The 17,607-nt window shown below is 31.1% G+C and overlaps 1 protein-coding gene across 2 annotated transcripts; it reads left to right on the plus strand.

The window, feature by feature from the left end:
* Window positions 1-2,556: 2,556 nt before the first annotated feature.
* Window positions 2,557-13,828, plus strand: LOC143042117 (F-box/LRR-repeat protein 21-like). 2 transcript variants are annotated; one of them, XM_076214372.1, is made up of 3 exons: window positions 2,585-2,681; window positions 7,770-7,804; window positions 10,522-13,828. In XM_076214372.1, the coding sequence occupies exons 2-3, from the start codon at window positions 7,790-7,792 to the stop codon at window positions 12,115-12,117; spliced, it is 1,611 nt and encodes a 536-aa protein (XP_076070487.1). In that variant the 5' UTR covers window positions 2,585-2,681; window positions 7,770-7,789; the 3' UTR covers window positions 12,118-13,828. The 2 variants fall into 2 exon arrangements, with proteins under 2 accessions (XP_076070488.1, XP_076070487.1); XM_076214373.1 differs by lacking the exon at window positions 7,770-7,804 and having other exon boundaries at window positions 2,557-2,681.
* Window positions 13,829-17,607: the final 3,779 nt, after the last annotated feature.

Genomic DNA, 17,607 nt, shown 5'->3' on the forward strand with positions numbered 1-17,607 from the left:
ATACATGTAGCAGTTACATGTATGTATAATTTTCATCCAATTGTATATCAAATGTTCTATTCTACGATTCTAATAAAAGTGCAGTACAAGTGCATGGTGGACACTCTTCTATAACAATTCGATTTTTCCAATAGATTGGATTAGAGTAGACAGTCAAAAACGAAAGTCAAATCTCTATGGCAACAATACATCGGAATATCCTCACGGTCATCGCGATGTAAAAATTAAAATTCAAGCTATGTTTTGTGGCGTTCTGCGAAGATAAAAAAAAAGATCTACTTTACACCGCAGATTGATTGGTTGAATTTTTTTCTAGAATGAGTTGGGAGTGTCTGTAAATTAATACCTTGGAGCTAGCTGGTACATGTTTGTGTGCCATCCATCATATATGTCGGACAACTACTCTCTCACTCTCTCTCTCTTTCGTTCTTTCTCAAATTATGGTAAAAGAAAAGTTTCAAATTTCAATATACTAGTTTCATCACATGCCTATGTACCAGGCAATTCTGTTGGAGATTCGAGAAAATAATCTTCATTCTGCCACACTACTCCTAAGCGTAATAACCTTATTTTTCAAACACATATTGCTAGGTAGATGACTAGGAATTGTTCTACTCACAGGAGATAAAAAATTATCGTTAGCTATACTGAAATGTTTATGACATACAAGTATTTCTCTGATAAAACGTTTTGTTAAATGAGTCGATGCGACAAAAAAAATGATTGCACGTTTTACTGAAATGTTCACGACTAAGGTGTACTTTTTCTCATACAATTTTTGTGAGAATTTTCATTCATGTGTATAGCTTCGAATTACAGATACTATCTGGCTTAAGAGGATAATTTAGAAGATTTCACTTTTGATCGCATTTTCTTTTTCAATGTATCTTGCTTTTATAAAGTGGGAGTGTGGTCATTAGTAAGTTATCTCTAATTTGTTATAGCTCCGAAGGCTTGTCTTTATGACGTATCCGAGTTAAATATTTCGACATCTTATATCCTTGAAACAATGCAGATCTATATTTTAATGCATATTAAACGAGAACTTTATTTTATATAGATCATACAATATCATGAAATTATGTTATGCCAAATATGCAAGAAAATTCGTATACAGTTTAACATTATTATAACGCGAACGTCAAATTACGGTTACGGGGACATTTCATTGGACATCTTAGATCGTTTCGGATTTTCTAACAGCAACTCAAACAAAAGTACATATCATATCATTTTAAAGGAAATTAAATGTATTTTCCATTCATATCAGTAAACAGGTGTTAAAAAATTGAGATATAGTAGAATTTCGTTTGATAAAAAGCCTCTGAATTATTCTTTGTGTTATTTTGTCCATCGGGACATTTTATTGGACACGGGAAAAATGACGATGTTTTTAAAATAAGACCGCAGTTACTTAATGATGACTTCAGATAGCTTCTTCGGGACATGTATAATTTTTCTGATATTATTAAAATCCATTTTCGTCCATAAGATATTATGAAAGTGAAGACAGAAAAAAAAATTACGGGTTGAGCAGCTAACTTATAAAAATCCTTTTCCACTTTGCGCGTGCGAGTGAAACCTTGTAGCGGCATTAGCCTAGTCGTTTTCGCCTCGAAGTCTACAACATGAACAAGGGTGTCTTAAACGTGCAAGAGATATTGCTCTCTCTTAACACGGGTCAGTCAGTTATCGTTCCCATCCGAAGGACTATCATCGTTTCTCGCGACCATACTCGAAATTGGTGTCCCTGAAATTTTCTCCAAGGAACGGGAATCGAACCAGGAACCTTTATCATCTAGTAGTCCGATGCGCTAGCTACTACAGCACGACTCTCCAAAGTTATACTAGGTTTGCCTGTATATTCCATCAATGTATCTAACTGTTTCAATTTTCAATGCATGGTGACTTATACGAAATTAAGACAATAACTTTTTTGTTCCTTATTTCAAATTATATCAGATGCGGTTCAAAATCAAAACTCAATTCACATTTTCTATTTTAGTTTTTGACTTTATTTAATTTTGTAGTTTTGAAAAACTTGTGTCTAATACATTTGTCATTTATAAACAATTACAATATTATTTTTTATTAAATAATTTAATATCTCTTTGAATAAGGACTTTCTATATTTTAGGAAGACCCTGCTTTGACACATTCCACATTTCCATTCTCAATTTCAAGCTTCAATTTTTTTATAAAGAGATAAGGTTTTTCTTTAACTTTTCTTACTACATGTAAAAATGAATAACTCAACTAGCTTTTTAGTTCCTCAATCATTTTTTAGAATTGATTATAATTTTCAAGTATTTTTTTAATACTGATTCCCAGTAGACTGAGAATCTGACACTAAGATCTTTTGACAATAAAAATTATTAGCAATCAGATATATTAATCAGCCAAAGACTTTAAGTGTAGTTTATTGTATCAATTTATTTTCAGCAAAATTTATGATATCCGGATTTTTAACGTACTTGTCCGGATAATCTTTTAGAATATCTACATGGTCAGATCAGTGATTGCATAGACACTCATTACTGGTCTGGATTTAAACTTTATTTTGACCAACTATATAAACAAATCCAAAGGAAAGAATGTAAAAAATGTCTATACTTAGTTATTACGCACGTTGAAAGAAGAATAGGCGCTCAAACGAGTAGCTGTCATAGGTTAAATCATATGTAAGTGTTTTACTTTTAAATTCATACATAAGTCGATGTACAATCATGATTGCGATAAGCAATGATAAGGAGTTTTGTGTGCTGCATTCAGAACATTTTGATACATTTGATAGTTTGCAGAGTTGTACATTATATTTTGTGTTTTTCGGTTCTTGTGGAAAACAGTCATAATTGTGAATCATGTTCATCAACTTCCTATTATTGGATATACAGGGATGTGCCAAAAATATGGGTCATAATTTTGCGAAATTTTATATAGAAATGACCCTCCTTTATAATGACATCCTTCAATGTATATTTTAAAACGCATTTATGTTTGATAACTGTATATTGACAGAGCTCCAGATAAGCTGCGTATTTGCGTGATCCCGCAATACAAATGATAAAAAAACCAATGCAATTGCCCATTGTCATGATTGTAGGGTTCAAGAATCCAATTAGTTCAAAGGAAAACCCAATTATATGCCAAAACCATGAGTGCTCAACCCTTTTATTGGCTACCATTTTCGTTATTTACCCTTATCTGTTTAGTCGTCGCGTAAATCTATTTGTATAATATTTATAATTGGAAATGTCCTTTTGTTCTAAAAATAGATCCCTGCATCAAGTAGCTGAAAACAAACTCAGTTGGAAAAAGTGAAAGGCCAAATCATGATATGTAGTTGGAAAGCATCGGAAACCAAAAGTTCTAATAAGGGATCACTTAACCCAGATTTATGTAAATTGAATAAAATATAGTTAGAGTTTATATACTATTTTTTTTCATTTTACGGTTAATGAGTGATAGAAAATTCTGAGATGAGTGCCTGTGAAAACACATTTCCATTTTTTACAGTTTATATAAGTTGTGAGAAAATACAAAACTAGCAGACGGTTTGAAACTGGACACAAATTAAACCTACAATTGCTCTTCAGTGAATAAACCAAATAAAATAGCTAGCATGTATACAAAGAAAGAAACATATTTAAGATGGAAAAACATCTGGGGTTGATATTGCCTATAAATATTCAATATTGTGTTGATGTAAAAACCCAATACATTAAGGAGCTTGGTGGTGAAAAACCCAATTTGATATTTTAACTTAAGGGGTGAATTTGAATTGATAATGCAATAAAAAACTTAATCACCCAATTACATAAGAAAATGGTGGGTAAAAACCCCAATTTGTGAATTCTTATCTGGAGCTCTGATTGATTTGGGGTATGATCTACATATCTTATATAAATATGCTATTGAGAATTTTACATTATTAATGGTAAATTATTATATTAAATTAAATCAATTCATTTGAAAGTTCACCTTTCAAATAAGTTCCCAAATGAACCCTGGAAACTTGTCTCCTGATTTGATCTGTTTTGACGTCATTTAACATGTTTAATCTAACAATCCATGCATATATATAACGATAAAATATATGTGCACCAAACGATGTCAATTCATATATATAAAAACTTAAGGGTAGCTGGTACATGTATATTTATGAATTATGAGTGATGATGAGTTAGTGCTTATATAAGCATTGCATGGTCATATTTCAAATATTGAATATAAGCATAGGTCATTCTTTCTTATATATATATACTGTATAACTATAGGTACTGAATTTCAGTGAATGTTATACATGTATTAAACATGTTAAAATGGGTACGTTTTTTTAGGTAAAAATGGTGCACCCCTACCAAAAAAATATCGAAGTTTTTTAAATCTATATATATATGTTTCAATTCAGCATAAACCTATAATCAAACAGAAAAAATTGAGTTTAGAAAAAAATTCCGAAAAAAAAGGAATATTTTGTTTCCCTCCATGTTTTGACATACACTGGAAACGAGTTGTAATACAAGACTGGTACCTACAATGTATAACAATAATGACATGTCTTCAAAAAATAAATCATTCACTTAGTTTCATTAAGTAGCCATATTTGAACATAAAAAAAGCTATAAAAAGAACTGTTTAGTTGTATTAAGAAAAATAACCTTAATATTAAAGCAGTACCCCAAAGTTCTGAAAACAGGCAAAATTTGGAAATCAGTCATGTCTATCAAATGATCTGTAAATCTCATTCTAGTCTATCTTTATGAATGTTTTCTTATTATTTGGATACTGTGAAGCTAGAAGAGTATTCTTATCTATTATTTTTATTTTTTTCCCTTCTCTTTGATTGAACCACATTCAATAGTTTACCCCTCCCCCTTTTTTCCATGAAATCTACCCAAGTGGGTCTCTTGTTTAAATCAAATTGAAAAACTACCCAAAACTTTTTCATAGTGAAGAATATGCTACAATACAACTATTTAAACACAAGAAATACCATACCTTTCCCTTTTTTGACTATACAGGTCTTTATACATGCCTACAATATCATGGTTTTTAGACTGTACTTGACACCCCAATGCATATAAAATTTGCAACAAAAATCAAGAAAAAACAAAATGAATACTCAAGTTGGTGTTTTTGGTAAGCATATTGATTACTTGTGACACCTAATCACTAAAATCCTTGTTATTATGGATAGTTTTAGAGAAATTCTACTTTTTAAACAAATTTTTAACCCAAATATGAAATTTACGACTAACCATGCAGTGCCGCAGACAGGAAAAGAAGTATAGACTCATGCAAAGTGAACATTTTGTGAAAATCTTTTCACCAAAAGTTCAATTTATACATATTCTACCTGAATGTCAACAATTGAGCCATACAAATAATAACCCTAAAGAAAAAAATTACTTTTTGTATGTAGCTGTCTCTTCAACTTTGCACTGATTTTCAATAAAATTGCACAACTAGAAATTTCATCACAAAAAGAAGATTTCACAGAGGAAAAAATCTTTCTATGTTCTTTTTAATTGAAAATCATGTATGTCATGTATGTAATACCATCAAAATCTCAATTTGCCTCAAACTGTTGTGCTATATATCTATTAATACTTTTGAATGGTGTCTTAGACTAAGTATAAAAAAAGCATAATTATTACATAATTTCATTTTTTTCAGTGTAACTTAATTGATACCGCATGATTTTTTTCTCTTACAAAGTCCTTAAATCATGATGTTTTGTCATTCTGGGCACACAAAAGTCCACATGATGATCAGCTACTTCCTTGCAGTGAACATACATGTATGAAAAATTTACCTTATGCTACGGTTGCAATCTTGTAATTGACTGCTCCATAGGCTTACATGCTAAACAGCTGATCTTTGAAAATAAAAAAATAAAAAATGCTACATAGAAAAAAAAAATCATTTTCATATCATGTATGTAGTAATGTGAAATTGTGATTTAATCGAAAAAAAAGTGGGTCATGCCACGGAGAATAAAAAGTTACGTACATGAATGACATGTAACCCTGAAGTCAAAACATTTTTTTCCTACTTTTTGTTTACTTTTTTTACTAGACCGCACCACTTCCAGTAAACATGGTATCCTTCCACTTTCCTGGATTGATATCCCCAAAAAGATGCAAGATTTTTTAAAAATCTATATATACAATGTACATAAACCTATAATAAAACAGAAAAAATTTAGTCCAGAAAAAAATTCAGAAAAAAATAGACTATTTTGTTTCCCTCCATGTTTTGACATGCACCGGAAACTGGAGTTGTAATACAAGACTGGTACCATCTCTCTATTCCAGTCTCACTTATTAGCGACAAGAATAATTTTAGCAACAAGAAGCGTCAAAAAGCGACAAGAAGAATAATTTTAGCGACAAGAAGAATAATTTTAGCGACAAGAACTGTCAAGAAACTATTTAGCGACAAGAAAAAAATTGTTTGGGTTAAAATTACTTATTTTAAATAAATATTAAAAGAATATGCAAAAGAAAACAATTTTGAATCAATTTTAGTGACAAGAAAGTTATTATATCAATTGGTTGTTAAAATTATTCTTCTTGTTGCTTCTTGTGGCTTCTTGTCGCTATATAGTGAGACCCCTCTATTCTTAAATATATTTTGTTAGTTTCATAACTTGAGCAAATTACATTAACATGATTAAGATGATTCATTTATCTTGGTAATCATAAATGTCAAACCTGATATTTTTATCTATACTCAGTGAATATCTTTATTCTAGCTAAATTACTTCTTTATTTGAAATAAGAACCTGTACAGCAAAAGATCTGAGAACAAATATTCTATATTTTTTCACATAAATAAGGCCGTTAGTTTTCTCGTTTGAATTGTTTTACATTATCTTATCGGGGCCTATTATAGCTGACTATGCGGTATGGGCTTTGCTCATTGTTGAAGGCCGTACAGTGACCTATAGTTGTTAATGTCTGTGTCATTTTGGTCTTTTGTGGATAGTTGTCTCATTGGCAATCATACCACATCTTCTTTTTTATATTGTATAAAGATAATAAGTTTAGGAATATTTGATATGAACCTATAGTTATCCCCCTTTGTATACATTTGTACTGACCCTACGCGTATGCCTTTTATTACTGAACAATAATTATTTGCAATATACATTCATGACATTGTATTAGTAGTATTAATAATATAAAATCAGAATGATATTGTATCATCCACACAGTCTCCAGCCCTATCATCCACACAATCCCCAGCCCTATCATCCACACAATCCCCAGCCCTATCATCCACACAATCCCCAGCCCTATCATCCACACAATCCCCAGCCCTAGAATTTATAACCACGATAATCTAGGAACATAGAATTGCTACTTATCTAGGACCTCATTATTTATTAGTTCCATAAATAAGAAATGATAAGTGTAATTTGTGATTTCTGATGACGAAAACTGGGATTTAATCATCTGTATATCATGTATACCTACATTGTACATGTACCTTAAAAAACTGTAACTGCATGTTACAAACACAAATGTACATTTAATATATATACTACATGTACTTCTAATGGCTTACAGTCACACATACACAATGTAATTAACATTGACACTACAACAAAGCTGAAAATATAATTATAAAAAGAAATAAATTAAGGCAGAGAGTATATATATAGATATAAACCTGGGTTCTTTTTTCCTGACATTTCAATATAATTAATGCAAGTTAAAAAAAAAGTAACATCTCAATTTCTATTCTAAATATTTTCACAGAAAACAGTAGAGCCAAAGAGATGCATCATAAGAGGGTATGTTCAACTCTCCTAGTAATTCAAGTCAAAATTGTTATAATTGCACACATTCTGACATTATACTATGTATGCAGGCTTACTAACTCATCAGAATCAACAAAAAAAATCAAGTCTTATGAAACGCCTTCAAAATTATCCTACTATCAGAAAAGCTTTTAAAACATGTAAAAGGAAGAGAGAAATAAACTTGAATCTTCTATTTATTCAAGATTATTTTTGGAAGCGCTGGGATTGATACATTGTATCTCTCTTGACTCTAGAGATATCATATGTTGTAAACTTTGGGTGCATTAATTAAGTGATGTACATGTATGCACACTTATAACATTACTTACAAAAAAATGTATTTTAATAAAATTAACTTTTAAAATGTTCAGTAAAGTTTTAATGAAGGTTTTGAAAAAAATATGTGCAATGTATTTAGAGATGGGGAGTGTACATCTCTGAGACAAAAATCCAATACATACATATAACATTTATATAATTTATAATAAATTCTTTATTCAAAGAGAGTAAACACAGTTAGTTACAATTACTAATCTTCCCTGAGACCCTCATATACAATATAAGTAAAAAATAATAATAAGAGAAAAAAGTAAACATACAACATATTAATACAATGGTATATATAGACATGATAGTTCAATGTACATGTACATGTACCATAGTTAGAACATATTTATAAAACATTTATAAGCATGATACGAACATGTGGTATGCATGGCATGTGTGCCAATGAAACAGCTCTCCATCCAAGTCACAATTTGTAAAAAGTAAACCATTATAGGTCAAAGTAGTGTCTTCAACAGGATCCCTTGCTCACAATGAACCCCTAGCTATAAAGGGCCTCAATAATGACAAGTGCAACACCATTCAAACAGGAAAACCAACAGTCTAATCTATATAAAAAAAAATGAGAAACACTTATGAACCACATCAACAAACAACAAATACTGAACATCAGCTAGCGCAGATTCCTGAATTAGGATAGGTGCTAATAATTGCGGGTTTAAATGTTTTAATACGTGTAAGTACCAACCTTCATCCTAATTCCTTATCCATGTTATCCAGACCTGCCAACTTTTGAAAATTTCCATGGAGGATTTAGCGCGCGACCAGATTTTTAAGGGTTACAATTTTATGTGTGCTTTGTTTTTTACTCCTAAAATAGTCTAAGTTCTCTTCTTTTTTCTTTTGGTATACTAATTATGAGCTTGTAGGCCTTGATATCTTTTATTTGCATGATTCTTGTACTATTAAATTATAAAATTGACAAAATAACTGAAGAATAGAGAAAACTGGCATTAAAAATAAAGGATTCAAAGTACAGACCCCCCTTTTTTCCCCTTCCAAGACCTTCTTATCTATGAACCTTGACTAAAAAGACCTAAAACTACATGTCCTAAAGTTAGAAGGATGAAGACAGATTTTGATTTAGTCTTACTTATGGTCTTATCATGAAACTTTGAAACTTTTTATTTCACTAAAGGCCTCACATGAGGCATAATAGTACAATAAATTTAACAAACAATAATAATGCATGAACTAACATATATACATATGAAGTAGGTGTATGCAGATGAAAGAGTAATATCCATATATTATCATTTAAATACAGACAACAATATTGCAAAATTTTGCCAACCCAACAAGTACATACTTATCTTGTCAGTATCAATAAGAAAATGGATAAAATTTGAGTTATCTTTCTTTGTCTTTGTATCACTTATCTGAAACAATAGTGTAACAACATCACAACATAGGAAAAAAAACACTATAAAATATAGTTTCAACAGAAGACAACTATCCATTTAATATGTTATAAGCTCTAAATGCAAATGGCTATTACATGCATTTAGAAAAAAAAGTGAATATATTTAACACAAACTTTCATAATATCTGCCACTTATAAACACCAAAATTTCCAAATTACAAAACATATTTAGGTATAACAAAATCTACCACAAACACTTGTTGACAAAATGGTGGACAGCATATCATCATTTGTCAAAGATAATCTATATAAAAATAAGAAGATGTGATTTGAATGCCAATGAGAAAGCTATTCAGAAGAGATCAACTGATGTAGAAACAAACAAATGTTAATGGTCACTGCCCTGCCTTCAAAAATGCGCAAAACCCATATCGTCAGACGACATACATTGTATTAAGCTTTAAAAGGCCCTGAATGGACAAACATAAAACAATTCAAATGAGAAATAAGATTTGATATACAGCTTTCCCTCCCCCTTAAATAGTGGTGTAACAGTACATCATCAAAACAAACGATAGAAATCAGTTTAAAGGGGCTTATAAAGTACAAAAAAACTCCCCCTAAAACACACACAGATCTGTGAGTACTCATACATATCATAGTTACCATGGTAACTGAAAGCTATTCTAAAGCTAATACATGTAACAACAAATAAAAAACAACTTGTACATGTATCTACAAGTAGTTGGACTAAAATATCAATAAATGCACATCCTACACGTACATCCAATGGATTTATAGAAAATGAGTCATTAGCAGTTGGAGCAAAACAAACTGGTGCAATGCTACAATATAGCTACATGTGTACATGTATTGATGGATATCAATGTATGACTGTGTATGTACATATATACAATGCTGCCAATTCTCACACATTTTCAGGCTTATTTTGGTTTGAAGGATCTTTTGAGATTAACAAAGTGCTGTCTTTCTTTTACAGGAAAATATGGATGGAGAAAATGAAATACCGCTCAGTGGTAATGATATCAATGTTGATGATGTAAAAGATGAAGAAAGCAGCAGTTTTACGGAAAATTGTACAGACGGTGAAAAACCTAATGAAGCAGTCATCGATGAAGAAGAGAATCTCAAGCTATTATTAATAACGGACCTCCCAATGGAAGTAATTGTTCATATTTATGATTTTCTTCCACTTGTATCACGATATAATGCATCAATGGCCTGCCATGTTTTGTATGAAGCCTTCAACCATCCAAAACTTTGGCATGAACAAAGGTTAATGATAAATGGAGATGTGCTTAATTACGGATCAAAATATTTTGGAAATTGTATCAGAAATGTACCAAACAAAATCAAGCATCTGGTTAAAAAGTTTGGTAAATATTTTCAGTTTTTGACGATTCAGGTATTTGGCCATCTAGGGAAATTAAACGAATGGTCTTCAGTATTATTAGAGCTTAGTCAACAATGCAGACTCGAAAAGCTCACTTTGGTGGTTGGCAAGATGACAACAAAATCAGATCTTTTAGGAAAACCCCCGAAAAAAAAGGACATGGATATTCTATTATCATTTATCCAGAATGCTTTTCGAATTAAACATTTAGATATCAAAAGTTGGCCACTCTTTCCAGAGACAATGTTTCTGGCTGATCAAAACATATTCAAAGCCTTGATGAAGAATACTAAACTGAAAGAACTAGAACAACTTGATCTCTTCTGGCCGTATACCAATCTGATGTGGTCAGAGCGTCAACCTATTCTACCAGACAGCAATATGGTGCTAGAACTCATACAATATCTGGGAAACCTGAAGAAATTAGGACTGAGGTCAACAATGTTGTCTGATGCTCTGCTCGAAGCTTTGGCATCTTCAAGAAGATCTAACAGGATTAGTTTAATAAGAATATTTGTCACATATGCCAAGGGAAAACCAGAATACCAGATTCCAAACATCAAGTCGTTGTCATGGAAACGCCTTACTGACATCAATCCAGATTTCCATGTTGAATGTCATGTGATGCCACGATTACCATCAGTAGAGTTAGGCAACATGCTGACTCTGGACTGTCCACTCTCAAAGATAACCTTTCTTCAATGGTCAAGAATTGACGAGCAACTTATGGAGTCAATTGTTAACAAGTTCAATCAAACTCTGAAAACATTTGAAGTCTACTGTGACTTTAAAGACTATGATGAAGCATTGATTAAGATGGTGGCAGAATGTGAATTTTTAGAAAATTTAGTCATAAGATCGTGCTCAACACATTGCGTAAATGTTGAAACTATCAAAAAATTAGCTTTCTGGCGAGGTACAAGATGGGTAACTTTTCAATTTGATGAGAAAAATATTTCTTTCATCGACAAACCTCAAAACATTGAAGAAGACACGGTTGTTGCTAAAAATGAAAATGGTGAATACTTTTTGGTAGGCATGCATCAGTTCCATGCTGAGCCAGAGGGAGAAGACAGAAGAATGAAATGTCAGGAATTGAAAGATAGCCTAGCAGTAATACTTGGACAGAAGTTTATAAGTAGAAACAAAGCTATTATTATAGACAGAAATTCAACAGTGTAGCAAACTTAAAAATCAAAATTGTAGTTTAGGAATACTCATTTATTACTAAGCATATGGGTCTGGATGATGGGGTGTACAGAAAAGAATATGGGGCTGATTAAACTTTACAGAAAAATGGCCAAAAAACTTAAGAATCACATGAGAATTAGAGAATAATATGCAAAAAAAATAAATTTAGAGAATTATGTACTACTTAATCATCCTAAGGGCTTTTAATTAATAAGAGATTACAGCATTAATGGACCCCACCCCATTCAGACCCTCATGCAAAAAAGGGTTGTTGTTTTATCATGTATATAAAAATTTGCAAGTCATCATTAATTTTGAATAGCATCAATGAGTTTCTAGTCCCTTTATCTATTTTTAATTTCTCACTTTTTTGTAAACAGAACAAACCATAACCTGATGACCCATACTGTGATTTATAAGTATTAACATGAAGTATATTAGGTTGTGGTTCTTTGTCCCGTAACCAATCAAACAACATTATCATGATTATCATTACATGTATTATGATATAATTAGCATCAAGCATAATTTTTTTTAGTAAATTGCAAATAATTTGTCTAATATCTTTAAAACACTTTTATGTTATAAGTTACAAGATGGTGGGGAAAATCTGACAGTTTCAAATGCTGAACATGCTGAAGGTTCCAAATTGATCCACTATGTTTCTTTTCTGCAACTTATATAAAAAAAAAGTTTTTTTTTTAATAATTGTACAATATTTGGCCAAACTAAGCTGTGCATATATTGCCTTTTATCTTGTAAAATTTAATTAGTTTAAACATATAAGTTTATTTATAGTGGATTGGGAAACAAGTTTTGCAACTTATATTAATCCCTTTCCACTTTGCAGGTGCGAGTGCTGCCTTGTAGCGGCATTAGCCTGCTCTTTTTGAAATCTACAAGGGTATCTTTAACGTTCAAGAGATATGGCTCTCTCTTAACACGGGTCATCAATTTATCGTCCCCTTCCGACGGACTATCCTCGTTTCATCAAGACCATACTCGTAAATGGTGTCAAGGGAAAGCCGAAAATTCAATCCCTGAAATGTTCACCCCAGACAGGAATCGAGCCAGGAACCTTTGTGTTAGTAGTCCGATGCACTAACCACTACACCACGGCTCTCTAAATTAATAGTCTGATACGGGTATGTTGTACGTGTAGGAATTATTCCAATTCTTTCCAATATAAAAGTGAATAAATGATATCATATACTTAGACTAAATACAATGTAACATATGATTTTTACCGTATGATAATAGTATTAAATTATCGTATATTCCATATTTTTCGAATTGGTGCTTAGCAGGCTGATATGAAAAGTTTATCACATGCTTCGATTGTTATCACATGCCTTTCCGTAACGTTATCGCATGGCATTCCGGTGATACTCGGCCAATTCCGGATAATAACACCTCAATGCTACGTTTAGTCAGTCAAAAACGTTACAAAGTAGCGTACTAAACATTTATTTTGATACTGGAAAGTACATAATGTAAAAGTGTAAAAAAAAAAAAAAAAAAAAATTATTTGATAAAATGCATTTTTTAAAAGTTTCAAACATAATTTAGAAAGTTACTTTAAAAAAAGTTGACTTTTCCAAACTACATGTATGTTCATTATGCATATTGTTGAATTATTTTTTTGTCGATTCGTCCATATTAAAACGTTGCTTTTTTTCCCTGTTGAGGCATATGATAGAAAGATAAAAACACTGTGCGGGACAAATTTGCCATTCCGGTATCGGCAAATCTGACTTTGTCGGTTTACAAGTTATCAAAAAAAAATTTTGTCCAGTGATAGATTATTGAAAAATTAAAAAAATGCCATATGTCCCAACTTGTCACTGTTGTCACTCTTGTCACTGCAGCTGATTAAAAGTACATTTCCCATGGGAAATTTGATAATTCCCATGGGAATATTAGAATTTCCCATGGGAACATTGAAAGTTCCCATGGGAAAAATTACTTTTCCCATGGGAAGTTTAGAGTTCCCATAGGAACTTTAAAGTTCCCATGGGAACATAAGTAAATTGTTTGTTCCCATGGGAAGTTCTAAATTTCCCAAGGGAAACTTTAAATTTCCCAAGGGAACTTTTCTTCCCAAGGGAACTCCTTTTCTTCCCATGGGAAAATACTTTTCCCATGGGAACAATATTTTTTCCCATGGGAACAATATTTTTTCCCATGGGAACAATAATTTTTCCCATGGGAACAATAATTTTTCCCTTGGGAACAATAATTTTTCCCTTGGGAACAATATGTTTTCCCATGGGAACAATAATTGTTCACATGGGAAGTGATATAACTAAAAAGAAAACATAAAAAAAATCCTCTAATTGCATGAGTGAAGCAATTTCACAAAACGGACTAAGTTATTATGGGTACAAGTATTTCTTTGAATCTTAATTGTAGAAATATATAATTGTGTGTTCTACGATTTTTGTCTTGGCATGCTTAATTGAAAGTAAATCACTACGTGTCAAAAATTTAACTACTATAAATTCAGAAATTATTGCTGTTTTTATTATTGTGAAAATAGTGACAGGGTTATAATCACAATAATATACACTTGCATATTGAAATTTTTTATGAACTAAACAGGATTATTCTAAATTTTGCACACAAAAAAATGATGAAATTGAGAAAAATCGCACTTACAATTGCTAGCAATAATTTCTGAATTTTCAGTATATAGTTTTGCATATATAGCTTTTACACCATTGCACACAGTGTCTTATGTTTATCCATTTGAATGTTTTTGTGTTTTTTTCATGCAGACATTTAAATGTTGATAGGTCTTGCTCATTGTTGACGGCTGTTCAGTCACTGGCTGAAAATACCTTTATCTCTGGTTTTTAGTTGTCTCATTGGCAATCACATACCATATCCTTACTTAAGGAGACTCGAGGGTATAAAAATTTCAGAAAAAAATTAAACATTTGTTTTTCATTACAATTTTTATTTGTTACCTTTTGTAGTTGTTACTTTATCATATGGTACAAAAATCATTAAAAAAAATCACTTCGTGTTGGCCCCAGATGACTTTTAAAATGTATACATCATTTAAAAAGTTCCAAATTATCTCCCTTTGGTGGAAAAATGCAATTTTTTGGCTTTAAAATTGAAATATCTTTTTTAACTCATCGGTGACCTATATTTTTTAATATAATTTCCATATAAGCTGTACTTAAACTAAATTATTGTAAAATTTGAGCGATTTCTGTTATAAATTTTTTTTTTTATTTCGATATTACCTTTATTTCTCCTATTACTTCAACAGAAAAAACCCACCTTTACAAAAATGTATGCTTCTTTCGAAGGCAGATTGTGAGCGCAAATGAACGGTGACCCCACTTTTTTATTTTATTTTTCTATTAACTATAAGATAAAGTTTATTTATAGAAAAATATAGAGATATCCTATATAAATGATTTAGACCCGCGAACCCCCTTAATTTCAACACTTCTTAATTTAAGTTATATACATTTGAGAATATCATTTTCAAAAAGACAAAACATTACAATTGGTATAACAAATAAGGCACTTGTGTTTTAATATTTCATCTTTCACTGAGATAACACCATCAAGTAAAATGTGTAAAACAAAAACAGAAAATTAAACAAACAGCAATAAAATAACTCAAGCAAGTGTCAATAAACCTGCACAAATAACATGAATAACATATCTAAGGTCATAAGCAAGTGACAATAAAACATACAGCAATAATATATCTAAGGTCATAAGCATGAACATGCAGCAATATAATACATTGTATATCTAAGGTCATAAGCAAAAGACAATCAACATACAGCAATAGTATATCTAAGGTCATAAGCATAAACATGCAGCAATAATATATCTAAGGTCATAAGCAAGTGACAATCAACATACAGCAATAATGTATCTAAGGTCATAAGCATTTAAAAAAAAACATGCAGCAATAATATATCTAAGGTCATAAGCAAGTGACAATCAACATACAGCAATAATGTATCTAAGGTCAAAAGTATAAACATGCAGCAATAATATATCTAATTTCATAAGCATAAACATACAGCAATAATATATCTAAGGTTCTCTGATATTTGTCCTAAAAATGTTTGGCTCTAGCACCACTGTTGAAAAAGTAATGCCCCTTTTTTCAACAATTTCCTCAGAGGAAAAAGAGTTTTCCTCAAGGGAAAAAGATTTCCCTTAGGGAATTTGCTGCATAATTATTTCCTTTGAGGAAATTCTTTTTCTTTTGAGGAAATTTGCCGCTTCAAATTTTCCTTTGAGGAAATTTCCTCTAAGGAAATCATTGTTCTTCAAATTTCTTCTAAGGAAATTTCTGAACATCAAATTTCCCTTAAGGAAATGTTTTTCCTCTATAAAAATTTCATAACAGTACAAACATTGACAAACAGTATAAATATATTTTCTCCTAGACTGAATTATTGATCATGTTGATACAAAAGATTATATAAAATAAACACTTTTCATGTCAAATTAACTTGTCTTCTGTTTCAGCTGCTGTGTATAATTATTCTACCCCCTACATAACAGTTCAGTGCATAAATAATTCCATTCACAAGACATCTTCCTTCAATTGGTTGAATAAATTTTGGCAACTTGTTCTTCAAACATCTTCTCTGTATATTTGATATGATGGAGAGCCATGTACATAATATTATGTACATAAATGGATAACGCATGTGTTTATTTCGACAACAAACATGACAAAGACACTATTTTTTTTTCTTAATTTCTCCATAATCCATCAGTGAATATGTAGGTTGTTACATTTTACACCATTGTGTCCTTGTGCATCTTTGATAGTACTCCATTTTGTTTATAGCAATTTTGTAGAATTTTTTCTATTTCTTTTTCCAGAAAAACACACAATTGAGTTCATTTCACATTAATTAATCCAATTAGCACATTATGTAGAAAAGTATTAACAAATAAGTTTCCTCTTCAGTATAGACTTGCAGGACCTGACAATGATCATAAAAACCAAGATATCTGACCTATAAATACACAAAATAAAAATAAAAAGTTATAAACATGATAAATGGAGAAAAAAACAGCAATATAAATAGGCTTATTTTATCATGTTTTAATTAAAGTCATAAGAAACCTCAAATTAAAAAAAAATATGTATAATAATTATGTTTTTTTACTTATTTTTAATTGCTTGCTTCCAGGAAGCAATTCGCCGATACATATTTTCCATATACATAGTGACCCGAGCGTAACCCTCCTCGTAAAAATCCGGTGACCACAATATGCAAGGATCTGTCATTGAAATAAACAAATACATGAAATAGCTGATTATACATGTTAAACACGTGCTCAATACCCATGCTTTTTGTGATTTGTTTACTATAAGGTGGCAATCGGTAAAACTCAGCTTCAAAACACGGCATTTAATGAGCAGCATTATTTGTTAAATCATAACAAACAGAGACAAAAAAAAATTGACGATTTATATGATATACT

The sequence above is a fragment of the Mytilus galloprovincialis genome, chromosome 8 (genome assembly GCF_965363235.1).
Source record: "Mytilus galloprovincialis chromosome 8, xbMytGall1.hap1.1, whole genome shotgun sequence".
NCBI lineage: Eukaryota > Metazoa > Mollusca > Bivalvia > Mytilida > Mytilidae > Mytilus > Mytilus galloprovincialis.